Source organism: Corvus kubaryi, unplaced genomic scaffold, assembly GCF_017639235.1.
Source record: "Corvus kubaryi isolate FWS band 111438036 unplaced genomic scaffold, C.kubaryi_AGA036_p1.0 133, whole genome shotgun sequence".
In the NCBI taxonomy this organism is placed as follows: domain Eukaryota; kingdom Metazoa; phylum Chordata; class Aves; order Passeriformes; family Corvidae; genus Corvus; species Corvus kubaryi.
This window is the reverse complement of record NW_024580667.1, coordinates 15,728,411-15,756,387: the sequence shown is the minus strand read 5'-3', so window position 1 is coordinate 15,756,387 and position 27,977 is coordinate 15,728,411. Positions and strand designations below refer to the sequence as shown.

Sequence of the window (27,977 nt, the reverse complement as noted above, 5' to 3'; positions counted from 1 at the left end):
GTGAACCCAATCAAACTCAATGAGCGCAGATGATCAACAGAGCGGCTTCAAAATACACACACCTGATCCAAATTAAAATAATAATTTTAATGCACATAAAGTGCTGTTTAACCGATTTTAACTGATAATTCCCTTAGTGTCAGCAACAAAATGTGGTTTTACACGATTTCCAGTTCTTCTCTTATATGTACTCAGTATTATCTAAACAATGTTATAACACTGATTTTCTGCCTCATGAACTGAATTCCAAGATATCACCACAAATAAAACATGACCACATACTATATGTATTATTCACCATTTATAACAAAGAGTATGTATGCTGTTTGTCAGTCTGAATAGCAAAAGAAATACTAAATTAAGGAAAATATTGTATTGCCATTGACACTCAACACATGAAACAACTATCAAACAATACAAATCATCTTGCAAGAAAAATAACTCTGAAATATAATCCAGAAAGTTTTAAGTCAAGTCCCTCACTTACTAAATTAAGCACACATTTAAAATCAGTGATGAAAATCAAACTTCAAGCCCAAATATGATGTAAAGGGGTACTAATAAAATCATAACTGAAGACCCAGTCAAGAGACAAAGGGTTATAACTCAGATATATACAGCATATGACATCCTTAGCACCTGTGAAGTTCTCATAAATAACAAACTATGAGAATGCCAAAAGTATCTGAGGACAAGAAACAACTGAGTAATTCTTGGTTTTCTAGTTTACTGTACTTTTAATGAAATTACAGATGTGATTCACACATTTGTTTGTATTTTTAAGAAAAATTTTACAGGTTTAATGATAGTCCCAGTGACCTCTTTCCTTCTTTTTTCCTTGATTAAAGGAAGTTTTGTTTCTCTAGATATCCACAGCTCAGGTCTGCAGCTACATTTATTTTAGCAATGGGATGAGGCAAAGTTTAGATGTTTACCTACTCAAAACAGACAAGAAAGCCTTGCCAAAGCTTGTTGATGCGAGCCTCCAAATCACTTCAAATTAGCTACATTTTCTCTGGGAGTCTGTTTCTTATTCCTGAAGGCTGTTTGGCAACCCACAATTACATTATCCTAAAGAAATTAACCCCATTTTAAAGAGTTAAAGGTGAATGCATTTTCACAAAAATAGCCAATCTACAATTCAACTGAGCTCTGAAAGCCAACGGGGACCTCAGGGATACTGCGGACAGGGAATAGGAGAGGACACCTCGCCTACCCCTGCCATTAGCCAGGGAAGCATCAAGCATTCTGGATCATCTTAAAGGAGCAGACCCCAATAAAGCAGAACAGAGTGGAAGCAAGATAATGAAGACACTGTATGAACACTGAAAATATTTCAGATTAAAACTAAAAGAGTCCTGGCCTTCTGAAGGCCCATGTTTATACAGATTGTGCTGAAGTGGGTGGAATTTTAATCATTTCATTGGCAGCTCACCATTAACAAAGCCAAATAAAACAACACCAGAAAAAATCAACTGCAACAACTCCACATTTCCACACATATATAGAACTGTAACAGAGTAACTGTTATTTTTTGAATATTCCCAGAATTCTGATCTGGATAGACTGACTTAGAGAAAAAAAAAGAAAACAGGCATCCTTCTCTTTCAGGCTTAGCATTTTGGCAGTTGATAAGCACAATCCCATATGACAGGCCACCTCACAAGAACACTGAGTGTTCAACCCTAGAAACTTTGGATGATAAAATTTCTTGTGTAACTTTGACTCTAAACTCAAGTAGGAAGCAGTCATTAAGTAAGTACACAATCACCAGAATTTCTCTAGCATGATGCTGTACACATTTTTTTCTGTAACTCTAAACATAATAGCTTTGTTGTTGAAAAAGCAATGGACATGTTGCATGCAAAATCAAAAAGCACTTGTGAAAGTCACATAATAAAAGTCACCAGTTATACAGCGCTTTCTGCCTAATACGCAGAAAAACCCTAAGAATGTAAAGAGACAGCTAAACCAAATCTTCAGCTAAATTAGCTACATGGAGTATTTCAGTGACAGACTTGGGAGTTCCTCTGTGCCCTTCGGTCCTGTTGGCTCTTCTCCCTACCCAGGGGCAGGACCTTGGTTCACACTAGACCTTCTCACCCCACTCCCTTGCCTCTTCACTTCTACATGAAGGAAAAAGTTACACACAAGGGAAGCAAGATTGAACGTATTCAGGTGGCTCTTTGACACCAGCAGATGGGGATCAGCTCCCCAGCACGTCCCTGTCCTAACGTGACACTTATGTGGAGACGTGCTACGCTCACGTCTCAGTTTGCTGGTCAGTACTCGATGAGCCAAAGCTCCTCCTCCTGTGCTAGAATGGCACTGAACAGGAAGATCTGAAGCTCATTTACTAAACAAGCCTAAAGAAGACTCTGGAGGAAAATATTATGCTCTAGAGCTTCCTCAGATGTGAGGCCAATAATGAATCTTTATGTTTGTCCAGTTTTCACACATAAAATTCAGCCAGCCAGAGACAAACGTGGGAAACATTCTGTCCTGCATTTGAACACACACAAATTATTCATGCACAAAACTATACAGGAATATACACATGCACAAGAAATATATTTGTAATGATATATGGATATTGCTCTTTCAAATCTTTTCAGCTGCATATTTGTTTCTGGTCTCAGCATGTATAGGTGAAATTATTTTTATATGGAAACATAAAAATGAGTGATGTCTTCCAATTCAAGGAATTCAGAACACAATATTGCTTGTATATATAGAGATACAATAACTCATATCTTGTTGAATGCTATTTCTAACATGAATGACATGTCAACTGTCTGCCTCCAAAGCATGGTAAAACGTCTAAGAAAAGCTATGTAATACCCCATACAAAAATGATCAGAAGTATTTTGTCATAAATACTATCTTATAAATGCATTCATGTGTTCATTGACCAGTTGCAAACAGCATGACAGATAACTGAATAATCAATCATACATTGGAGCAAGTCATAGGAGCAGCACACTTTCTAGATGAATGTTGCTAACTCCTCTTGCAATACCAATGAGTGTCTCCATGAAGATCTATCTAAGCCATGAAGTACTGAGTTATCTACAGAAAAAAGAACAGTGAAGTGGAAGAAGTCTCAAAATTAAATAAGCCTGTGGATGTATGAGGTCTGGAAAGAGACAGATCACATCTTATATAAAAGATTATCAAGAGACTCATGCAGGGACATACTGGAGTCAGCCACAGCACTGCTTATGGAAGTGAAACACAGCTGTGATTGATGGGACAGCTTAAACAAATATGCACACAAACCAAAATTTTCAAAATGTTTTTTTAAAGAAATATGGTAAATATGAAACAGTGTCAAATAAAAGCAAATCAGGTCCTTATCTCACCGCTGCAGTTGACATTGTATTACAGCTTCCCAGCAGGTGTTCGGGTTAGATCAGGCAGGGTAAGATCTAATAAATACAGTCCTCCCTACTACGGGAAGGCAAATTAACTGTAAAAACAAACCCCCATCACAGACAGAAAGAAATACTGTCAAGTGAAGACTGCAACAGAGTCCTGACTGACAACATCATACCACAGTTTTTTTTATTGAATGTTACTTTTCATTTTATTAAAATAAACACGTTTAAAACATACCATGTGTTATGATTCCCTGACAAAAAAGTTACATTGCTTCAGTCCCAAAATAGGAACCAGGATACCCTGTATTTTTCCAGTATAAAAGAACACATTTCCTTCATGAGCATTATATGATCAACCCTAATTTTAAAGCTGAGTTATTTGTGACCTTTTCCTGTTAGGAAGAGCAGGGTGTTTACACATCTGTTGAAACACCATGTCATTTGCAAAGTAATAGTTAACTGATTCCACAAGGTGTTAAGACATGTTTTAAATAAGACCACCACTAATAGATGAACTGTGGCAATTAACACCAGATGCTGCTTGATAAAGCTTCGTGTTTGCTGGCCATAACAATCTTCCATTTTTTTTTGAAAAGCAGAACTTGCTACAAAAATCTCTGATTTTCTGACTAGAAATATTTTTCCTACAGACTAGTGTTTTTTTTTGCAAAACAATCAAAGCATAGCTATTTCAAGTCGGACACATTCTAGCAGGAAAATGTACCATAAATACTAATAATTCTTCAGGTGAGCAACTCTCTCCCACTATGTCTATGAGCAGAACTGGAGCCCAGGATCAGAAATCAAACAAAAGCTGATATACATGCCTTTAAGGAGAGCGAACTGTATTCCTTTAAAATTGAAGTTTTTATTTTTTAAAATAGTTTAAAGAGATTCATCAATTAAGATGAAATACGTACTTCAGCTAATTCTAAGATTCAACTTGGTTACTTTCATTTAAGACAAAAAGATTCAAAAAGAAAAGTATGCAAAATCTTACATGCTAAATATTCACTGGAGATTATAATTTTTCTTGTCCTGTTAATGGGATTGCACATGTTTAGGAGAAAGATATCCCGCAGGGCAGGGGGACACACACCCAAGGACAGCCAGGAATGTTCAGCTGTGTCACCAGTGCCACCACTGCTGCAGACCAACCCTGCAGTGGCTAAGCCTGGGTGTGCAGAGCTGCCCCACGAGTCACAACTGCTGCACAGGGAAGGCTTCTGTGTATTTGCCTCCAACACAACATATTTAGAGCTGGCAGAACAGGCTTCACTGCATCTGCCACTGAATCCTTTTTGCTGTCCTGTTCAGAAAAAGGTAAATCATTATATTCCTCTTGGTAATGGCTAACTACTAGGGCAGGGACTTCTGTGAAAGCCTTCAGTGCCCTAACGAGGCTGAAATATCGGAAACAGGAGTTGCCTGTTCCACTCTCAACCTCTCACACAAAGATCTAATCAAGGCACTGAAATCCCTATCTTCAAGGACAAAAGGTAACAATTAATTCTTCTTCTCAAGTGACAAGGTCACCAATAATTCAAGTCACATTCCTGAACTTGTATTTCCAAGTAAGATATTTGGCCTCTTAAATGGAGAAGGGTCTTCATATTTTGGTGGTTTTGTTGCAGCTTTTTCTTCTTTTTTTTTCCTCCAGTATTACAAAGTGGCCACTGCAAAACCAATTTTTACTGAAGTAAGTTTCCTTCTTATCAAAGAAAGTTCTCACAGAAGTAGTCCCTGGTTAGGGGAGCATGACAGCTCTGAAGGGCAGCAGGACTGGGACCAGGAACCATGCAACCTTGGCTATAATACCCACCAGCTTCCTCCAGAGATGTTATTACAAGGGGGAAGCTTGACAGTCTGTCCCTAAAGAAGATACTAAATGGAGAACACAAAGATACCCATCCAAATGAAGACACTGAGAAGCTTTGGCATGCACATCTCCTTGTCAGGGGGCTGAGGTGCTGAAAAAGACAAACGCTGTGCTTGGCTCTGTGCCCCACAGGCTGCTGCGGTCTAGCACTGGGTATGGGCAGGAATGGGGCTCCAGGGAATGAAGCGCTCCAGACTACTGTGTATGGTTGAAGGCTGGTTTACCCTCTCGTACAGAAACATTGAAGAAGGTATCTAGAGAGGAGGCTTACTATCACTGCTGCTGATAGAATAACAGTTCAGAAGTAGTTAAGTGGTCATAACAAACAGGTAAGAAACCCTGAAGTTCATGAATAGCAGCACTGGAGGAGGTTCAGCACAACTGTTACACATAAACAACCAACAGCCACTTTCTTCTACATCATCTCCACCTTCATTAAAGCACAGGCTTGCAAACTAAATGTTTTCATACCGAATTACAGAGCTAAGTTTCAAGGGAAACATATGTAAACACCCATTAGGTAAGTGTTAATAATTCACAGCAAGATGCCAGCTCTCCAGTAAGACATTGAATGTGCAAAGAAAACATTGCAAAAGGTCCCTGGAATAAACTGGATAACTTTCAAACAAAAGGAATTGCTTTGTGTAGTAGTGTTGTTCATCAAGCCATTCTTTTGCTGCTTTTAAATTTTTTTAAATACAAGTGTTTCTGCCTAAGGTTTAAATCTGTGTACTTAAAATCACATATATAACCTCTTCCTTTTCTGATGATGATTCCTCTGCCTTTGCCAGACAAAAGGGCAGAATCAGGCTGTATCAGGTGTCAGCCAGACAGCAGGATTCAGTCGCCCACCACAGGGGGTGGTACCTTGTGGTGGTAGCCAACAGCTACCACAGCACTTGGGTAACTGGTTCTCAAGGAGCACCATCCCACACACTCAGCAGACCAATGGCGTGACAACAACACTGCTCAGGGGGATCAAAAAAGATTGTAAAACACCTCTTGGGAAGAGGAGTAAAACTGCCCCAGGCAAGGAGCAGTCAGAGAGGCAGCCAGGCTGGGACAGGAAACAAGTGGGCTGGTGAGGTATCCCTACATGGGCAGGAGCTGAACTTGGTTTTATGCTTCATCTCTGGGTAATCTCACACATAAAGGTGTCAAACTCCTCTCACAGTACAAGCACGATCCAACACCACCCAAGTAAGGTATAATACGTGCTAATCAAAACAGACTTAGTTCTATAGAAATAAAAGTAGACTGATCCTTAAATGCATTTACTTTTAATTTATTGTTATTGTGATTTACCAGACTATTAGGCTTTATCATATTTCTTAGCTTAGTCACTGTGGGCTATGGCTGCACTACTGTGGGATCTTAACAGATCTTGTGGCACAGACATAAACTGCATCAGCTTCTCAGTTTAGACCAGAGTTTACACCATGCCACACTGTGCATCTACACACAGTCTCCAGGACACCGAGAAAATCTGATGCCTATGGAAAGGGAGGCAGGAAGGCAACAAAGGTCAGTATATGCAGTATTTTTCTTATCACTGACCCCTGTCTAGGAGCTAAAGGAAATTATATTTATACACAAATTATCAATGCACAGCCTTTTCACTACAAAACCCAGGTAGAAATCCTAAGCAGACTGCTTTCTTCTCGGTGGCTCTGGTATTCTCTTTCCTCACCTTTCCATCTGTTTATATTCATCCACAATGCTCTGCAAAGGCATTTTGGTTTTGATGATGCCACCTTTTTCTGTGTAGCATTCCATTGTATCTCAGCCTTTTATCACATCAAACATTAAACATTTTCCTTCTTAACTAGTCCCCTCCTCTCCATCATCCTCATCTACTGCCTATGTTCATTCCATCATGTCAGGTCTCTGTCACCCAGTTTTGCACACTAGGAATTTATCTCCTCCCCTCATTTTTGAAGAAATTACCACTAAATATTTATTATTATTATTATTATTATTATTATAACATTGTCCCCATGGTTTAAGAATCTCTAAAACGTAGCAAGGCCGAACATTTGCTTGCTCAGGCCACTAAATATCACAAAACAGTCTCTGTACAATTCTTGGTGCAACTGTATCTATCTATTGTCTCTTCTGTAAAATTTCTGGAAATAAAAGACTCTTGATGTTTATACACCTTGTACAGTGATGTCCTAACCCACAAATAGGGTGCCAAGATACTATGGTAATGTAAAAATCACTTCTGCAATGCAAGGTGACCCGTGACGCAGGAATGCCCACACAAATTCTCTGGATTCTATATGGATTTGCACACTGCTGGATGCATATTTCTGTCCCTCAATCCCCCACAGTCAGGGGAGAAATAACAAATACTCTTATCACGCACTTTTACTGTCTTGTCCCTAATTTGGGCATAAGCCCAACTTAAACCAGTTACCTAACAGCTAAATATCATTTCTCTAGCCTGTGTGCTTTCCAGAAATAATTAATGCTGCATCCCCCATCAGGGGAACACCCAGCAGCAATTGCCAAACCCCACTACCCTACTCTGTAGGGCCATGTGGCACAGACACCTAGCCCCCACAGCAGACACTTCCCACACTCCTGCGTGGATTAGCCATCAAATCCACAGGCTCATCTGCAACACTGCTTTCTCAAGCCTTCTCTCTTCCTAGTGCTTCAATGAGCCACCCCCACGCAGCTCCTAAGGACCAAGCAATCACCTGCCCACTGCTTCTGTCCCACTCTTTGGGAGGTAGTCAAAAGATACTCTTAAGAAACATCTGAGCTGTGCATACTGTAAATAAAGTGTATATTCTTACAGAGTGGATGTAGCCCTAATCCACAGTACCAGAGGAGGAAGAAGAAAAATGCAAAAACTTTCTTAGTCCCTGAAGCAAAATCTGCAGCTGATCCTTTTCCAAGCTGAGCAAATTAGTTTTTCCCTTAATGGTCTTGAGCACTGTCTCAACCCTTTTAATTCAAATATTTCCTAAAAAGCTAGGAAGAACAAAAGCAAAATCAGAAACAGAGTATTTCCAGAGTTATCCTAATACAAAGCATAGAAAAAATATTTCTTCATTTCTTTCAAATTCAGTATGTTAGATCCTTTTCTACACACTGATGTTGCGCCAGCTGAGCATAATTCACGAATTCCTCACTCTGAAGTAAAGGCAAAAGCCCTCCAGTTCTCTTTGGAAGCGAATGACCTCCAGCTGTTTGATCTCACAACCACTCCTGGAAGTTCCTCCACAGGAGGCGTCTGAAGGAGTTTGGTAGGGACACCCAATGTCATCTGAACCAAGCACGGTGGTCCCTGGTGTGGTGGCATACGGAACTGTGGAACTGCTGTACTGGAACTCAAACCAATATCCCACTGACTCACCACAGTGAACAGTCAGACACATGTCTGAGGAGCCCCGGCTCTACCCGCTACAACCTTCCCCCACCCAGCTTTGCAGTGTCTCATCTGCAGGCAACAGTATCTCAGAGCTGGGAGATGTTTCCTGACAAAACGAAAGAGATGGATAATAAAACCTTGACTTACACTACTAAGAAGTAGTACATTTTATATTATTTTTCTTTTCCCTGACATTGTACGCTGCAATGTTGTATAAGTAACAGCTTTTTAATAACCTGGACTCCAGATGTACTTAAATGACTGTGAAATGGTTAAACTAACATTTTTCCATGTGGCAATCACTCACGGCAGCAAAGGATCCAGACACAAAGAGTATTTCCCATGCAAAAATGTAACATAGCAAACACAATTTTCAAGTTTAGAGCGAAAGAAACAATTTAAATATAAATGTATTTTGCAGGCAAAATATTTTGTCACAGAAGTTAAATTCTCCTGCAGTTTATAATTTCAACCATCCCAAAGTACCTCTAGTTTCCTTTTCCCTTATTGTGCTCCTAAACTCTTTCCCGTTCTCCCATTAAACATTTGTAGCCCAGCTTTCCTGGGCAACTACACCTCACAGAAGATGTGATAATGGAGATGTAATTCCCAAATTCTCTCCTCCGAGGTTCAATTCCAGGCTTCATTAAGGTTTGACAAATAAATTAGAGCACTTCACCACTGCACAAAATAATCTCCACTTCTAAGACAAGCCCCAGCAATTCAATTGCTTATCCCAAAATGTATATATGGCACTTTGAGTGCATTAACACAACAGCTAATCCAGTTCCATCTCGCAGCATGCTCACTGATCTACAGATCTCTGTTCAGTCATCCCAGTCTTTCCCAAATCTTCCATGCCCCTCCCGGCAGGGCTTCTTAGTCTCCCTGCCTGAAAAGGCTGGGTTATAAAATAACTAAAATAGTGAGAAAAAAAAAAAAAAAAACCTTTGGACCTGATGGGAGGTCCCATTATACTCCCCACATGCTGCTTTTTCTGTGTCTTCGACAGTTCAGCAGCTGCTTCTGCTGCACCAACACCCCCAGCACTCAAACTTGGAAGCAAATCCCTTCGCTTTTTCCTCCAGCCCTTTATCACTGGCTCCAAGGAACATGCCAAGCAAACTCCCCTTTGCTTTTCTGTTTTCAGCCTTCTCTAGCCTTGGATTTTCTTTCAAGTGGGGTCAGCAAGCAAGCCCCTCTGTAGCTCCCCCTGCTATGTATTTTCTACAAAAATCTTCACATTCTCCTTGGGAACGTCCTAACAAATTGCTCCCATCCAGCTTTGCTTTGATTTGGCCCAGATGTTGCCAACCATATTTTTCCTTTCCCATTGGCTTCCACTCCACCTCCATCTGTCTGAGTCAGATCCAGCACAAGAAGAGCTCCTGCTTTCCTACAAATGCTTTCATCCTATTTTAATTAAGGGGCCAGTCACCCTCTAGCAGAGCAATATGGTTATTAAATGCCTTTATCTAAACTAAGGGAGTATATTTCAAAAAACTGTAAAGGAGCCAGAAATAAATAATTCACTGCAGTAATCTCAGTCTTTTCAACCATAATTCAAGTTACATCTAAAGCCTGCTATCTTCAGCTCAGAAAAGTTCTATGGTTAAATCTCATGCTGCCTGCTAAGTCCAAGTAGCTGGACTTGGTCCAGAAGAAGGGTCTCCAAGAGCTCAAACCACTTAAGAAAGGCGTCCTACCACCTGAGACCATGGCCACCACAAATGCAGTATGGCCATAAAGACGAGCTCATTGCTGCTCCCAGTGTTTCTATTCCCAGGGCTCAACAGCTCTTCAACCTGCCAAGTGATGAGGGTTCTCTCTGTTCCATACCCCACCTTTGGGATTCAGCAGCTTTGGCAGAAATGTTTGTGTTTGTGGACCACAGGCAATAAGGATCATGCCCTGTTATCTCCACCCACTCCTCTTGCAGTGGCCACTCACTGTCTCCGCAGAGCTGTAGCTTTTGACAGCCTTTCAGGATAACGGAAGGATAAGCAAATTTATGTCTAGTTTCCAGCCAGTTTGTCAGACAGATTCCCAAACAACCAGGCCTTCAAACACCTGAGAGCTTTGCTTTAAAAAGACTTCCAGAGAGGAAGCTCTGATAAATATAGCAGTGCAGCCTAGCTCCCTGCCTGAGAGTCCCCTCCAGGCCAGCTATCACAGAACATAAGTTACCGAAGAGCAGCAGATATTCTCTTTTTAATTCTGGCAGTTATGCCAGATCCCACATTCTAGGGCAATCAGAATTTCCATTTACCATCTGATCAGCTGGATGCTACCGGTTTAAAGAACTAAAGTGCACACATTTGGACTTTGATAATGCACTGATACAGCCTCCAGATGTGTTTCTAAACACAGGTAAGCTGTACAAGCTGAAAACAACGAACGATAGTAGAAGGCAAATATTATATAGCAAGTTGTCCTAAAGCACATAGCTATCATCACAAAACAAGCACAAACAAAGCATGCACATTTGAAACAGCAACAGCTGAAAGTGCTACTAAAATGAAAAACTGCACAAGAAAACATGAACAAGGCCTAAGACGTCTTTACTGCTAAAAAATAGTAGTCATTCATGTGGAAGACCTCAGCATTACAGTCCTCCTTCTCTGAGAAGGAAGAAGAAAGAAGGCACTAATTACACTAGCAAAAAGTAACAATACAAAAGATCTAGAATAAGATTTTAAAAACTATCCAAATAATCTAGGAACTCAAGGTTCATCTTCAAAAGTGAGTCAGAAGCTTCAGAAAATCCCATCACAGAGATGATAATGAGAACTACTCAGGGAGCACAAAGCACTGTGGCAGCCAGTACAGACCACACACGGCTGGGTCCAACACCAGCCTTTCATCTTACTGAACCACACTGAGGGCCTGGAGATGTGGCAGGCAGAGCCGCAACATGCTGAGCCACGCCAGGATGGCATCTTGGCCTCAGCGCTCCCAGCAGTAAACCAGGACATTGCACCATGAGCAAGACAGGGCAGGGACACCCAAGCAGAACTCAAAGCTCTTCTCTGCCCAGCAGTGGTGGAACTTCAGTAGCAATCATGCTTTCCAGCCTGGTGTTCACTTAGCTACTCATTTACCACACTGTGTTGTCTTCTGCCCTTCCTTACCTCTTCTATTTGAACCACACAGCTGTGAATCACCTTTTCCTCCTCTTATGTTCTGATCCATGAAGGAAAAACGTACTTACTGAGACTGTAAAGGTTATGAGTCCAAGCCATCGTAGCTTTGTTTTACTGTGGGCAAGATCCTTCTGTCAGCCCATTTTCATACTTGATGCTGGAGGCTGCACCTGCTTGACAAAACCTCTGCCAGCTAAAGTAGACTTGCCAAAATCATTTCTCAAGAGCACAGAAAAGACACACAGATCTGATATTGATCAACATGATCCAGAAGCTCAAAAAAGCCCGCTGCTGCATTGTAAACAGCAGCAAATTATGACCTGTACTCCTTTTAAATAGCAGAATGGAAGCATTTATTTCAGCAAGCCAATTTGGTACCAGCTTTTTCCAGGCTGTGTGGCCCCATCTGCCTATTCCAGTTTAGTTTAGCTTTGACTGATCCCAGTTACGTAACTGTATCCTTAAGCTCATAAATTGTAAGGTCAGTATCAGGTTAAACTCTTGCTATGTGAGACAATATAGGCAAATCCTGAACAGTCCTATTACCACACCTATTTTTCTGTGTATCTGATGCAATTCCCAGCTCAAAGCTCAGCAGGAGATTTCCTTTTCTTCTTGCATACCTCTTCAATTTTTTTCCTTCTTCCATTTCTCTCACAGACCATTTTTACTTTTATAATGCAAGATTACAAAAATGAAAGTTAGAAAAGCTAAATTGACTGCTACGCTTCTGAACCATCATTTTATTACAGTCATCGAACTGAAGTGTTTTAGGCAGCGCATCATATGGCCTGTCATGAGCACAATGAATTACCATGAAATGGTAGGAAAAGTTAACTGTGTTTTGCCAAATCTTCAATATTTTTAAACTTAAGCCACAAAAAAGGGCACAGCTCAACATCAGAACAAGTCTGTCCTAACAGCACGCTGTCCTGAAGGCATAAGCCCTTTTAGCCCTGGGCTCCCTGGTGCCGGAAGAAACAGGCTGGATTGGTTAAACGAGCTGACAGGCTGACCTGGCAAGAAGTTACTAAAACTTCCCTGCCAAATCCCCGCTGAAGTTCTGCTAGAGCACTGTCCAGCTGCCTCTGAAAGCACTTGAATTTCAGAAGGGTTTGGTTGTGGTTTTGTTTTGAATTTTACTGACATCTTTAAAGAGCCACCCTGGCTTTCTTTGCATTTGTGAGACAACAGGAGTAGCATAAGAGTAGGATATGCCTCACAGAGTAGAAACATACCAGCAGCTTTGGAGAATGATTGAGTGAGAGAAATTACTCTTCTTACAAGCCTGCTTCAAATGTTGGTGCTGGAGAGCATCATAATTTCTGTAGCTCAGCAACTTTTGTCCCATCAAAGGTATGTTGTAGCACAAGGGAGAACAGCAGTTTTCATTCTACCATGGAAAGAAACGATACTCTGAGTCACAGAATCACAGAAAATATTAGGTCAGAAGGGACCTCTGCAGGTCATCTTGTCCAATCTTCTACTCAAAGCTGGGTCTCATCCTAAAAATTTGATTGAATCCTTTGGGCCTTGACCTGTCAAGGGCTGAAAATTTCCAAGAACAGAGATTCCACAGCCTCTCTGGGGAATCCATTTCAATAGTTAACCACTCCTGCTGTGAATGCTTTTTTACTTAGATCTACTCAAAATTCCTCTTGCTTCGACTTGTGACTGTCATTGTACAACTCTGACAATACCCAGCTGCATCTTCTCCTTAGTCCCCATGTAGGTAGTAAAAGTGGATTTTCATCCCCCCTTAATTTTTCTCCAGGCTGAAACAAATCTCATCCTTTTCTTACGCATTAAGCAGTCTCATCCCTTAATTGTCCTGATGGCCCTCCACTCCATTTGCTCCAGTTTGTCAACATCTCCCTTCTGCAAAGGAGTCCAGATGGGGCCTCACAAGGCTGAAGTCACTTCCCTTGACCTGCCTGTTACCTCTCTGCTCATGCAGCCCAGTATGCAGGTATCCTGCACTTCACCTTATGCACCTTCCACAGCTCACTAAAGGAGTTAGATTAACTCGTTTTCCTCTGGTCCATGTGAGGTGGTGTAATTTACCTGCTTTTGGGCTAAAAAACAGGTGGGAGGCTCTGTTATGTAATTTACTCCAAGAAAGAAAAGTATTTTAATCTGTTACATTCACTCTGCCTCTGTTCAGGAGAGGTTTACGAAACAGAAAGGTTCCATCTGAGCCTTTACAGAGCGAGGAAATCGTATGTGCTCATACCTCAAGCAGAGAAAAGCATCAAGAAGCATTTTGGACTGCGTGCCAGAGACTTCTAAAATATGCAAATTTGCCGATGTAAATCTTCCTAACTGTTCTATTAAAAAGTTGCTTTAAAACCCTCCATATGTATTGGCTGCCAATTACATTGCATTCCTTTAGTGACTACAGAATTGAGGCACTTTATCTCTGAAATAAAACTTCCAATTGTGTCTATTTAAGTAATTTGGCTGCCTAATTCTCCTGGCTTGCTATGGTTTGGTACCCACTCTCTGGCACAGCCCACTCCATGTAGCATTTCTGAGTCCGCCGCCCCCTTCTAAAGACCTACAAGATGTGTCCCTGTGTTGTGCTGGAACAAGAGCTGTCACTGGATGCAGACACAAACACATGCCTGAGAAACAGTAGTGAAGCAATGAGCAAGAGGCACGCCATATTTTGTCAGTAGGAGTGTTATGAAATAGCCACAAGAAAACTCAACCATGTTGTTCTAATTTATGACAGAGTAGATAGGGTCTTTTTCTGGAACATGAAAATGTAATCCATCCCAGTCTCTCTTTCCCCACCACCCCTTTCAAATACTAGTCTGCACTGTCATCAAATTAATTTAACAGTTAAACAGAGCTGATTTCCAACCAGGACCTTACAAGGATTTAGCCTTCCTATAAACACATACACTTTCAAAAGGAATTGTGGTGATGAGATTGAGAGCAAAATATCACCCAGAATCCTTTAAAGATTGAAGACAGGGAAAACAGAAAAGGGATTTCTTCATGATTTAAGAAAGATAAATATGAGATTCAAACAATCAAAATAACAACATTTGAGAAGTGATAGCAGATGTGCCAATCCACATTCTTTAGCTTCAAATTCTCCCATTCCACGTAATTGTCAGCTGGCCCCAGAGCCTCATAGCACTGTATAATGAAACAATTGCACATCTTCTAAAAACAGAAGATGGTGAGATCTCTTAAACAGCTTGCCCAAAGACACTATTGTGCCAAAATTTTTATGGGTTTATTCAATAAATTAAAAGAAATACCTCCTATGGGAAGCAAAAGACATAACAGAACTGAAAACATTTCCTGTAGGGGGAATATTTTTAAACTTTTACAGAGAGAGGCAAATGAAAACTGAACAGAACACGGCCAACTGGTTTCTCACCACATTACTCTCAGTAGGGTGCTACTCAACTGAAATTACCCTTCAGAGAAAAAACGAAAAAGTTAGTGCTCAGAAATCATCTTGCCATATTACAACAGTAGTAGAAAACAAAGGGATAAAGTAAATAAAACCTGAAAATAGAAATGGAAAATTTGTATTAGTCTTCCTCTTGCAAAATCAGTTTTAGATGCTCAGCAGAGGTACAGTTCCATCACTGAAAATCAAGTCCAGGCTAACTCCAAGGCAATGCAAAAGTAATCTTAATTGCACTAAAAAACCTAAAACTAAATCTTTCATTTGTTAGCAAGGTCTGTAACATACTTTGTACTTTTCTGAAAACCAATTTGTCCATTTATGAGAACAAAAGTACTCATTAACATTAGACTTGGCCAACCCAAATAGGAGGCAACAGCTACAGTGAAGCAGCTTTTTTTTATTTTTCAGTATGAATTTCAGGTGAGGAATGCAACAAGACAAAGTATCGTCCTTTTTAATGTTTGGCAGGGAGGATAACTGAAGATACACATAAAAAGGAGTCCTAGAAATGGATAAAAGACAAGCCCAACTTAAAAACGTCCAAGTGCATGGAACAGGAACTCAGAACTTAGCAGGTGAGAAAGAGAAAAGCAAGTTCCCAGCAGCCATCAGGAGAGTTTCTGCATTGGAATGAGCGTTCATGTGCATCCTCACTAAGTGCAGTGCTCAAAAATCTCTTTTTGACCTTACACACTCATAGAGTCCTCATGGGTAAATAGTTAAGTCAGAAAGTCTTTTCTTTGAGAGGATACAGAAGAGATGAAGTAGGAAGATCCAGAAAAGACAATTCTGGTTTCACAACTGGGGATGCTGATGCAAGCTGTTCCCATAGCCAGGACTGTGAGGATGATGACCCAGGGATGACAGCTTTAGGGTGTGAAACTGATGCTTGGTTTTATGAGCCAGAGACACAGTACCTAACCTACTTAGGTCCAAAAACACAAACATGTGGCACCCAACATCTGGTTCCAGTACAACAATGTGGCAAGCATCAGGGACTGGAAGCTCATCAAATCCTTCAAAAACACTCTCAACTCTCCCAGGGATTTAATAATTCTTAGCTGATAACTGGAGTGGAAAAAACGTGTAACTTGAAATAGCCAGTCTGTATACATCTAGGAAAAACTAAAACTCAACCAGAAAGCCTCCACATACATCTCCATTGACATGTATTATCATTACAGGATAAGAATAGAGAAAAAATAATAGAAATTATTTTGAACCAGCACAGCTTAAAAAATTTTAGAAAATAATTAATACAACAGTTTTAAAGAGAGGTGAAGAAAGTAAATTCCTAAGATTGAATGGTAACTAAAGGCTTTGCTTCCTTCCTGGTACTCTGGTTTGATTAGTAGTCACCAGCCAAAAGGAAAGCACACATCTTAGTACTCTGTTGAAGTATGAAAGTTCAGTACCTTCCAAAATTGGCCAATGAGTTGCAATGCCAAATTCCAATGAAGTCTGAACCTTGCCCTGAACCTCCTTATTGCTCCCTTTCCATTTTCCATAAATTGAATGGAATATTTGGCCTCTTCTCCCACAATCCAGACACCTGGTTCAGTTAGCAACCAGTGTAACCCAGGAGGTACAAAAGGTACATTTTAAAATGTTAGCTCAATTCCAGTAATCCTTATGCTCTCAAATACTGTGCCACATAGCCAAAGAATCAAACATGAGTGGTGTTTTATCATGTTTAAAGAGACTAAGACGGGATTGTCATTATAATTTTGATTTTTAGTACCTTTTTTACATGAAGATTTCAACTCTCCAACTTTGACACTGCTACACTGAAGTTACTACTATGCCATCATGACTGTTCAGCTCTACGTGCTCACAACTCCCTGCTGGTTTCAATTACGACATTTACATCTGGAAGGAAAAAAAAATCCCCCAAACAGGCTTAATACCTGTGCACTTATACAGCCAGAACACTGCAGAAGAAACTTCTGCAATGTTCTTCACCTGCAAGCTGTCACAGCTACAGTTCTTGACGTACAATAGTCTGCAAAACTAAATGTGCTTCAACTCCACCATGAAGTCAAGACAGCAGTCTGGATTGTTAATATTTTAGAGGTTACTCAAAATTACTTTTCAGTCTCATTTCTATTATTTTCACAAGTTCCTTTCCCATTACTTAAGCAATGCACACTTGAAGAATTCTGTCTGTCCTAGCCATCAACCCCCATATTTTCATCCAGTGTCTTCAGACGTAATTTAGTTGAGAATGGGAAGAGTACATTTGCCAAAATCAGAAATACTGAATATATTTAGTTACTTTTAATGGCATTCCTGTCATGAGAGACCCACAACATTCCTGCCCACCAAATTTTGCTATTATAGAACACTTACAGCATTGAATGGGACAGACTTATGCTGAGACTAATCTGTGTGTCCAGTGGTTTGGAATGTCTTATGGATGAAAATAAAGCAGAACAGTTAGTTCACTGGTAAATACGAGCACACACAGATTTTTACTTAAAAAAAAAAATCTTCCAAAGTACAGTTCTCACACATCTCATTAAAAATCCCCCTCAACAGAAAAAATGCAAGTTAGCCATTTAAATATGCCAGACCCTCATTTTGCTTCCAGGACAGTTAATCAGAGCTCTGCAAGGGAGTATGTTCCAACATGTCTTCTATCCATACAGCAAAATCCCTGGGATAGGTATCAAGGTGCTTAAGGGTAACAGACACTGTGCTCACAATTGATGTCCAACCTGAACCTCCACTGAGAAAGCTTGAGGCCATTTTCTCTTGTCCTGTCACTGGCTGCCTGAGAGAAAAGCCAACCCCCACCTTGCTACAATGAAAGAGAGAATCTGACACTGCCTTCCCAATGAACTTAAACTCTGAAGTATCAAGCCAGTGAACTTACCTCCCAAGGCACCTGTCAGCTGAAGCCTGTGCTGTGAACATTCACTACTTCTGATGGCCATGCTATAGAATAATTCAGTTAAACTAATGTTGTTCTGATAGCAAAGATTGGCTTCTCCAACATCCTTGCAGCTTGTCACAGCTTAGCCAACCAGCAGCGCAGGAGACACCTGGACAACTCCTGGCTTCTCCCCCAAAACCTGGTGAGGAACAAGTGCAACCTTCCCTCCCATGCCATGGAAAGCTCCTCCTGTAGTGATCAACAGAAAGCCTTTCTGGGCGACCCAGGGGATCGCAGAGTTGAGTCAGGAGGAGGAGGTGACGAAGGGCTGACAGCTGACAGGTTGCTGACCACAGCAACCCGGTTTCACTGAGAAGCAAATTGCAAACTAAGGATGCTGCCCCCTGCCACCCAGGGGCCAGGCATGCAACTGGGAAGGCTGCAGATGTTATGCTACCATTGCTTTAAAATCAGCTTCCCCCCCCCAAAAAAGCATATTAGTTGGAGATGGTAATGTTTAATGAGTTAGTTACACACAGACTATGACAGCAAAATAATCAGGCCATTGAAGCTTAAGTTGTAGATTTGGTTCATCATAACAAATAGATTACTTGGATACATTCCCATGATTTGCCATATTTTTTATACACATGTTGTGGCTTTCCATTACCATCTTTAAGATAGAAAAATAAGCAGAAGAATTAACACAACTTGAGACTTCACACAGATCTATTAATCTTGAGTTATTCTGGACCCAGCAAACATATTTCAGCCAGTCAATGTAAATGCTTGCATCTTTAACCTGTACAGGACTACTCACATATGTTAGCATAAATGTGTGACCAATTTTGGCAGAATCAAGGCATCAAGGTATTTCTAGATATTTCTACCATCTTGTCCATGATATTTAGTTTACTTAGAGAGTCACTTGAGCATACAAAGCACTTAATGAAAGCATAATAGACTTAATTTTGCAAGTGAAAGTGAATTTTCTTTAAGGAAAATGGCATAAAAGGACAGCTGGGAATGGAGGATGAATGGGTTTTTTCCCCTTATTAAAAATCCCCCTTGTCTTTGTCCTACTGAAACCACTGGAAATGTTGTTGCTGATTTCCACAGACCCAGGAATGGGATTTTTTATTTAAGCAGCTTATATACGTAAGCAGAAAGGTGAATGAATAGCTGTCAGCAAAGTAAAGCTCTACCAAAAATAATCTTTACAGTTGTAAAATATTATTGTGAAGAAAACAACCTGTCAATAAAGAAGTACCAGGTCACGGAGTAGTGAGAGACACCTCTGTCAGATGAGGCTTCACATTCAAAAATCTGTGGACCTAAGCATACAGGGCTAACACACTTAGGTGTGACCTGCTGCTGAAACTGGAAATCCCCTGTGCATTCAGGCATTCCATTAAAAATTATTTATGAATGGTGGCATGAACTTAGCAGCAACCTTTCTCTCCCTAGGCCAATAGACAGGCTTGTGGTATAAAATGCAAAAGTCAAAGAATTACAATGCAAAAAAGGTAAAATAAGCAATCCATTTTATTCTCATGGCCTCATAACAAAGTTAGTATGGGCATTGTGGCCTCATATACAGAAATCCCAGATAAGTAGGGCATGCATGCTTTAAAGCCTGACTAGAGCTGGGCCAGGTGCCCCTACCCCTGCAGCCCCAAGGCACCAGCTGTCCTGGCAGGATTCACCCAGCGCAGGCTGCAAACCCCACCTTCAGCATGTCCCTCTACGTGCCACCACACAGATCCAGCCTGGACAGGTGCAGGAGGTCCTGCCCAGAAGTTATAATACTGAAGGGGTTCTGAAGAGCAAACCTCCATGGCATTTTTACTTCTCTTTACTCCTTTACACATTAAGGTAGCGGGGGAGAAAATAATTCCCACATGTATCTCCTAGTGCATAACCCTGTTGCTTCCACAGTGGCTCTAGAGCAATATTTTCTAAAAAGAGCAATTACACTGAAGGTGTTGGAATGAAGGTAAAGAAAACAGATTTTGCAATGAACATTTATTTTACTCCCAGCTAACAGGATTGGAATTTTTAAGTACCACAACCAAAACTTCCAATGTTCATTTTCATTAGGCAGTCATCTGTTCAGCTGTCTTTTACAGCCAAGTAAAATCATCATTGTGATGTATTTCATTTCCTAAGTTGAATAGAAATGGAACTACAGATTTCCTATTGAGAATACAATAATTTGAATAATGGGACCTTTTAAAGTTATAATATTATAAGCAGTTACTTCTTTTTCACCCAGTAAAATGTGGATTTTTTCACCTCCTCAAGCACACTTTCTTTGCTGCAGCCAGGATGAAGCTGCAAAGACAAAAAAATCCTTGGCTTCCAAAAAACTGAACCTTTTCAAATAAACGCTAAATAGGAAGCAAACAACTAAATCCTTCAGTAATAATGCTATTTTATAATGAGACCAGACTCAATGACCATTAGGACACATCCCTAAAATATGAAGGGGAATAAGATCAAAATTACGAATGTGCAGCTTCTTTTAAAATATAGATTAATATAATTTGTACATGTCTTTGCTGAATAAGTAAGTTCATATTTGTATATCATCTTGAAAATAGCAACTCTGAAACTACCAAGTATCACATTAAATGACAACTGACATAAAATGCTACCAATTCATAGTGACAACACTGACCCTCTGCAGGAGGCCAGCACACCCTGCTCCTGCATCACAGCCTCACCACTGTGACAGCTGGGACAATGACATCCCTCCCAAAAAAAGGTTTGACTATTTAAAAATGCTAAACACACACCAAATTAAGAAAGGACCCAGTATTTTTCAATTTGCAGTCTGAAGATGTGTTGTGCTATGTGTTTTGACAACATACAGATCTGAAAAAAATGCCCCAAGTGTCCATCACCTTCAAATAGATTCAGAGAAAATCTGCTTAGATTTACACATCAGAGACTGTGCTGTGAGTCTCGGACTATGTCAGGACACTCTGCGCAGGAAATCTTATGTATCTTATACTTTTTGATGTACCCTATAAAATCATAAGTGGATAAGCAGCAAACTTATCCTTAATTAGTGTGACCACCTATTATCTCACTGTCCACTGGTGGGTTTTTGCCACTGATGCTGCAACTCCCACAAAGTTCTTTGACATCGTGAATTTTTTACTATCTTAAAATTCAAGCATCAAGATGAACTCTTGCTAAGAGTAACTTCTGATTACAAGACTTCATAATAATCCATTTTTAAAAACTGCTAAAATTCTTCATCACCTCTTTCAACATTAGCCAGCATGCCTGAAGTCACCACCCACATGTTGACACTCCATCCCAGTTGGCAGATGTTGACAACTTTTATACTCCAAGCAAACAGGGGGATATGGGAGCTCAGGTAAGAGGCAGCCTTTGCCCTTAAAAACTACATTTTGTAATCTTGTGCTGTCATGGTGCCTAGTTTGGCTTTGGATCTCAGATCACTGCGTAAAGTAACCATTTTACAAGGACTTCCACATCCCAGTGCAACAATGGGACTGCTTTATTGATGCATCTAATTATTACTGACTATTTATAGTAAGTACATCTGAAATGGAAATGGAAATGGAAATGGCTGCCTTCTGATCCCAGTTCTCCAGAAGGCACTACTAAACAGTTAAGCAGGAAGCCTCATCACCATGAACAGGATGGAGAATTTCTTAAAACAAAAAAATTTCTTCTTCTTCTTCGGCTACACAGGGCTCAGCATAACCAACTCGCTGAGCAATCGCTACCAGGAAACAACGCTACATTTTTTGAAAACATTCGTCCACATGGTATGGTATCTGCAGCCCAACACCGACGACATCCAAGTTAAATGAATAAATATTTGCATTGCAAAGTTGGATTTGTCTTGGAATACAATTGCTCCTCATGTGGTTTTGACACATGTGCGTTGTCAAATAAATCACAGCTCACTGGGTGTGCACATTAAAAATAATTTGTCTATCTTGTTAGAAGCCATCACATACTTCAGTTTAAGAGGTGTGAAACTGGAAGGGAAGGTTTTACAGGCGTGGGACAACTACACATGGAACCCGTCGACGGAACGTCAAATATCCGACCCTCCAGCGCCGCAGATGCCAGCTCCCAGCACCAACAACCACGGCGGCCTCGACGGCCCCGCCGCACGGAGCGGACACGCGCGGGGTCTCGCCGAGCCGCGCACCCACCACCGGGTGGGCGCTGCTAGAGCCCCGCGAGGCCGCCCCGCCGGGACGGACGGGCGGGCGGGCAGCGGCGGCGCACGACGGGGGCGAGGGCAGCGCGGCGAGTGCCCGTCCCCCGGGGGCGGGCGTGCCTACCTCGGATTTCCACACGACGTAGGCGGCGGGGCGAGGCTCCGGCGGCGAGGGTTGCCCCTTCCTCTGCTGCAGCCAGCGCCGGGGCGAGGAGAAGATGCTGTTGGCGGGGCTGGCGGTGCCGCTCAGCGCCAGGGCGGAGGGGGTGCGCGCCAAGAAGGGTAGCTCGCAGCCGGGGCTCCGCTTCCCGCGGAGGCTCTCCTCGTCAAAGAGAGCGCTGCCCGGCGGCGACCGCTCCAGTGGAGTGCTGGGGGTGGAGAAGGAGGCGCCGTGGGGCGGCGGGGCGCCCCGAGGACCGCGGCGCTCCCCCGGGGGGCTGCCGGCGGCCCGCGCCCGCGCCGCCCGCCCCGCGCCCTCGCCGTCCTCCCGGCCGCCGCCGATGATGGCGGGGTCGAGGCTGCGCGTCTGGCGGAGCCTCCGCTTGGAGAGGCTCTTGGCGGCGGCGGGGGCGGCGGCGGCCGGGGAGGAGCAGGAGAAGACGCTGCTCAGGAGGCTCTGCGCCGACATCGCGGCGGGCGCTGCCCCGGGCACGGCGGGGCGGCCGGCGGTCCTGCCTGGGCTCTCGCTGCCTCTGGCTCCAGCCCCCGCCACGGCGGCGCGGAGCCGCTCTCGGGGCGTCCCCCGCGCCCGGGCTCAGTCCCCGGCAGCGCGGCCCGACGGCGGTACCGCGGGGCTCATGGCGGCGTGCGGCGCTGGGGCTGCTCCGGGGCTGCCGCCGGCGCGGTCACTTTGCTGGGAGGGAGAGGGAGGGAAAAAAAAAAAAAAGTTACGAGAGAAAAGGGGAGGGAAAACGGCAGCAGCGGAGCTTTTATCTGGGCTCGCCGCAGGCTGCCAGAGTCACTCCCCCCTCGGCCGCGACGCGCAGGGGAGTCGCGGGCCGCCCCACACACACACACCCCGTCGGGTCCAGCGGTGGCGAGGCTCGTCTGCTTCCTCACACGGGGCGGGGAGAGCCGCTCCCTGTGTCGCCTGCACCTCGGTGTCGCCGCGGGACGCCCCTGTCGGGGGCGCGGGGGTGCCAGCCCCGCCGGGCTGCGCGGGCAGCGGCGCTGCGGGTCCCGGGCGCTGCCGCACTGGGACGGTGCAGTTGCGCTTTGGGGAGGGATCGAGTAGCGGCTCTTTTCCGGAACGATCGTTCCCGAGGTGCAGCCAAGCCTCGGTCTGGCCCTTCTGAGCCCTGCGCCGCGTCCCACTCCTGCCCCGGCTGCTGCTTATGGGACCCCCGTCCGCCCCGGCTGTGTCGGGCAGAGATGATGTCTTCAGGAAAAACTTCCAGCAATAAACAGGATGCTCACCGTGTGCAGCACACGGGACAGGGTCTTCAACGGAGCTCGACCTGTACCTGTGTTCCGGCCCACGTCTCTCTTTCTATCCTCTGCCAAAACACCTACTTTGAGGGCACATGGACGTGAGCCCCACAGGCAGCATGGGTCACCAAGACCTGTAACTCTTCTGCTGAGTACCTCACAGCCGCAGAAAAAGAAAGGAGTGGGACCAGTGGAGCTAAGCCTGCTGAGGACTAGTAACTAAACATGTCTGATCTTCCATTGAGATTTTCTCTGTTCCCACTCCAAGCATAGGCAAGGAAACATTTACCAGAGAAACAGAACAAACTTACGCAAAATTATAAAGAAATGCAGAAACAACACACAGAGAGGGACAATACCATGCAGCTCCATGAAGGCAGCCAGCTCCTTCCTCACCTGGAGTGAAGGAAGAAGCCCCTCAGCTGCAGAATCTGACTCCTGCCTCTTCTCCTAGGTGGGAATATTAAGAGTTCTCCCCTCACAGGGAGAGTTCAGCAGATGCTTGTCAGGTTCTTTCTGGATCCCCAACACCATCATTTACTTAGTGTTTAAACTTTACTAAGTAACCTTTAGCTTCATGGGTGGGTTCGGTTCTGTTGCTATTATGTCAGTGAACTCTACAGCCGTTACATTTTTCAAGTTGGAAAGCAAAACACAAAATCAAATCCTGTTTTTCTTCCTGACCTATACTTTTATATGGAGTAAGTGGAAGATGCCCAAGGACAACTCGGGTGCAAGTGGCGAACCTCCGCAGTCTCAGATGAACTCACAGTTAGACTACTGATTCCATGGGGCCTAAGCACCCTTCTTTTGACTTGAAAACCCACCGGCTCCATAAACCCTCCAGTCTCCCCAAAACTCTCACAGGCAGCTCTTAGAAAATTTCCCTAGAAAAAGCCTGGTTATTTTGAAAAAAGAAAAGTGCTTTAGCATGACACAAGGGTTATTTTCTCCTCATGCTGCATTTTTGCCTCAAGCCCTAGTGCAGGGTTGTGTTGTTCTCTCTGGGGTCCTGAAGCCAATGCAGGTAAATGCTCTATGGCAGCACTTTCTGGTTTCATCGATAGAGTAGACAGTTCTCTGTGGCTTTGTTTAAGGTTCATAAAGAGCAAGAGCACACAAGTCAATCCACTTTCAAAGGGAGGTGTTCTGATTCTAGGTAATGTTTCCGAATGAGATTTTTTTGGTTTTTGGTCTGCAAAGTAGCTTTCCCCTCTTATTTTAATAAACTGTCCTATTGCCTAATTCCAAGTTCCTCCACAGCTAAGGTTGCAGCTGTTTCTGTTTAAAGCTTCATTTCATTTTGCCTCTTCATTAATGCCTTCAATAAGTTGTCATGCTTGAGACTAAAAAGAAAGTCTGAAGCATAAAACAACAATCTGTGTTTGTTTCTGCAGTTCTGTGCCCATTCTAGCAATTTGGTTGAGAGGCACATCTGCAATACAACTATACGTACGTGTGGCTCCAAGTATTCTCTTTTTTTGTCCTCTACAAACATATCACGCGAACATGAAGGAACAGGAAGACATGAGGAAAAATGCAGAGAGGGAAATTCAGAGCTGTAAGGAACTCATCACGTGAGGAGTAGAGAGGACAATCACATTTGCTTCCAAAATTCACCAGAAACAGTTCCCGCCACTCTCTGTGAGGTGCCCTGCCCACTTTGAAGAGCTGATACTCTTGGGCACAGCTGGTTGCCAGCAGGCAAACCTCCAAGTTTCCGATTCAGATCCTTATACACTGCACACACAGCCTGTGAAAGGAGACTGAAACGATCAGATAAGTGCATAGTTAGGAGCATACATCAGCTTACGAGTAGCTACTCTAAATGAAGTGGAGGCAAAGCATTCTTATTTCCACCAGCTTCAGCCCAGGTATTACTTACTGCCCAGCTGGTTTAGTTCATGAAAGCCCTCATGAAAAATTATAATTTTCATAAGACAGAGACCTGGAGGATCACAGCTGCAATTCAAAGAGTAAATGCAGCATATGTATAGATATGTTCCACGTAGACAACTTCACTAATGGTCTTAGCTGCTGTCTGCATCTTTCAGGGGAAATGGCAATAAAAGCACTTGTTAATTATTTTTGAGGTTTCTGTTCATCATCACTATGAACTGCATTATTGTTAGACCTGACAGCACCACCCTGAAATAGGCTTGAGCTCTAGTGGGCGTGGACAAAAACACAGTCCTAATTCCCAAATTTTACTGATAACTTCCAGCCACAAGATACTGGCTGGGCAGCCATATCTGCAGAGGATTAGTGAGATAATATTAGTTGATCTGATGTTGGTCATCATCCCTTCTCTTCTGAAGCAAAGCACTGGAACAGACTGCCCAAGGAAGCAGTGGAGCTGCTATCCCTGGAGGTATTTAAAAAACTTGCAGAAGAGGCACAAAATGATTCCATGATTCTACTTATGCCTTCATTGCCTTGACGTTCACCAACAAAGTGTCCCAGCCCTTTGTGCCTCAAGGTGAAAAAAACTGTAAATAGGGGAAAAGGACCAAGTCATGGATCTTTGCTTGAGGAATCCCAGGCCATGCAAGTCTCAGGAGCCAGCGGGGATGAACCCGAGGGTGCTCAAAGAGCTGGGTGATGTCACTGGAAGGCCACTTTTTAAGTTTGAAAGGCCATCAAGATTTGGAGAGGTACCTAATGGCTTGGAAAAGGCTAAATGTTGCACCTATCTTCAAAAAGAGCAAGGACTACCCAAGCTGCTACAGGCTGGTGGCTTCACTTCGGGAAAATCACAAAAGCGAGTTCTCTTAGAAGCCATTTCTGGGCACACAGAGGAGAAAAATGTGACTGGAAAGACCCAGCATGGATTTACCAAGGGTAATCATCAGTACTGAAACAGGTTGTGGAATCCCTCTCATTGGTGGTTTCCAAGACCTGACTGAGAAAGGCACTAAGCAACCTAGTCTTAGTTTAGTTTCTGCCCTTCTGTGACCAGGAAGTTGCACTATAGACCTCTCGAGGTTCCTTCCAACTTGAATCCCTCTCTGGTTCTAAACATATATTAATTTTGAATCAAAGTCAAGAAAACTTTAACCCGCATAAATTTTTTAGAGACTTTGCATAAATGCCTATAATCTGACTTAATAACAAGCCCATTGAATGGGTTAGTTTTAGAGAAATGATGGTCTTACTGTTATTTTAACAATGTCTGGTTTTATAATGCCCCATTAAACTGAAATTGGAAGGAGATACTGCCAGCTGTTTTGGTTGAATTTAAAAAAAAAATTGTTTATCCAAATGTGTGTGTATTCATCTCAATAATTAAAAAAAAGTCTGTTTTGTTCAGACTTCTGAACAAATCCCTGAAAACAAGGGTGATTTGGAAAATAGCTTTTTGTTACTCGAATTATTTCTTTAGAATTTATTAAGCATTAAAAAAATTCCCAAAGCCACACTTTTAGCTTACTCTTTTCTTACAGAAGAATTCCTTACTTTGTCATTCCTGGGATTTGATATTTTTGGACAAAAATACTTTTATCTAAAATATATCTCTTCCAGTCTTTCTGTGAAAACAAAAGAGCTGTTATTTTTTTTACAGAAGTTTTGTCTGTATTGCAGTGGAATTGATCTATAGACATTTCAGCACAGCACGCAAGGCTGGTCCTCCAGAAGAGAGAGTGCTACAGAAGTGTTTGTGGAAGCAGCTGTGGAGTGGGTGCATAAGTCCGCACAAGGAGCCAGCACCCAGATTTGGCTCCATGGGGTTCAACTTTCACCCAGCAGGTGATCTAGTCAGTGCTTAGCTAGGACAGCTGATGCTGTGTGACAGCACACACAAACAAAAAAAAAATTTAAAAAGAGAAAAGAAAAGAAAAAAAAAGAAAAAAAAGCCATTTTCTATAAACGGAAAATGAGGCTTATTTATACTGGAAGGGAGAAGTGATCTAATGCCATTACTCCTCAAAACGTTTGCTGCACTGAAGCAATAACAATGACAACGGGGACTGCTACTGTATGTCTACTACATATCCTTACAGCAGTTACATATACAGCATGCGTATGTATTTTATAGCATATAGAATATATAACTAAATATGGTGTACGTATTTGTATGTGTGTGTCTACACGTATATACATATGTACGTTTAGATATACATATATATATATATAGAATGCATATGCATACACTAGTATTGGGGGTTATTTTTCCAAAGAGAGAGAGAGAGAGAGAGTATTACGCCTTCTGCGCGCCAATCCAAGCATTTCAGTGTCACACAGACGAATCC

The 27,977-nt window shown here is 42.5% G+C and overlaps 1 protein-coding gene across 1 annotated transcript in view; it reads right to left on the bottom strand.

Moving 5' to 3' along the window:
* The window catches only part of ARHGAP6 (Rho GTPase activating protein 6), a 314,963-nt gene extending 291,974 nt beyond the window's left edge, over positions 1-22,989 (bottom strand). The window contains exon 1 of the mRNA XM_042037783.1: positions 22,424-22,989. Within this exon, the coding sequence (XP_041893717.1) occupies positions 22,424-22,927 (504 nt within the window). The 5' untranslated portion in view covers positions 22,928-22,989. The remainder of the gene's footprint in view (positions 1-22,423) is intronic.
* Between the last annotated feature and the right edge of the window lie 4,988 nt (positions 22,990-27,977).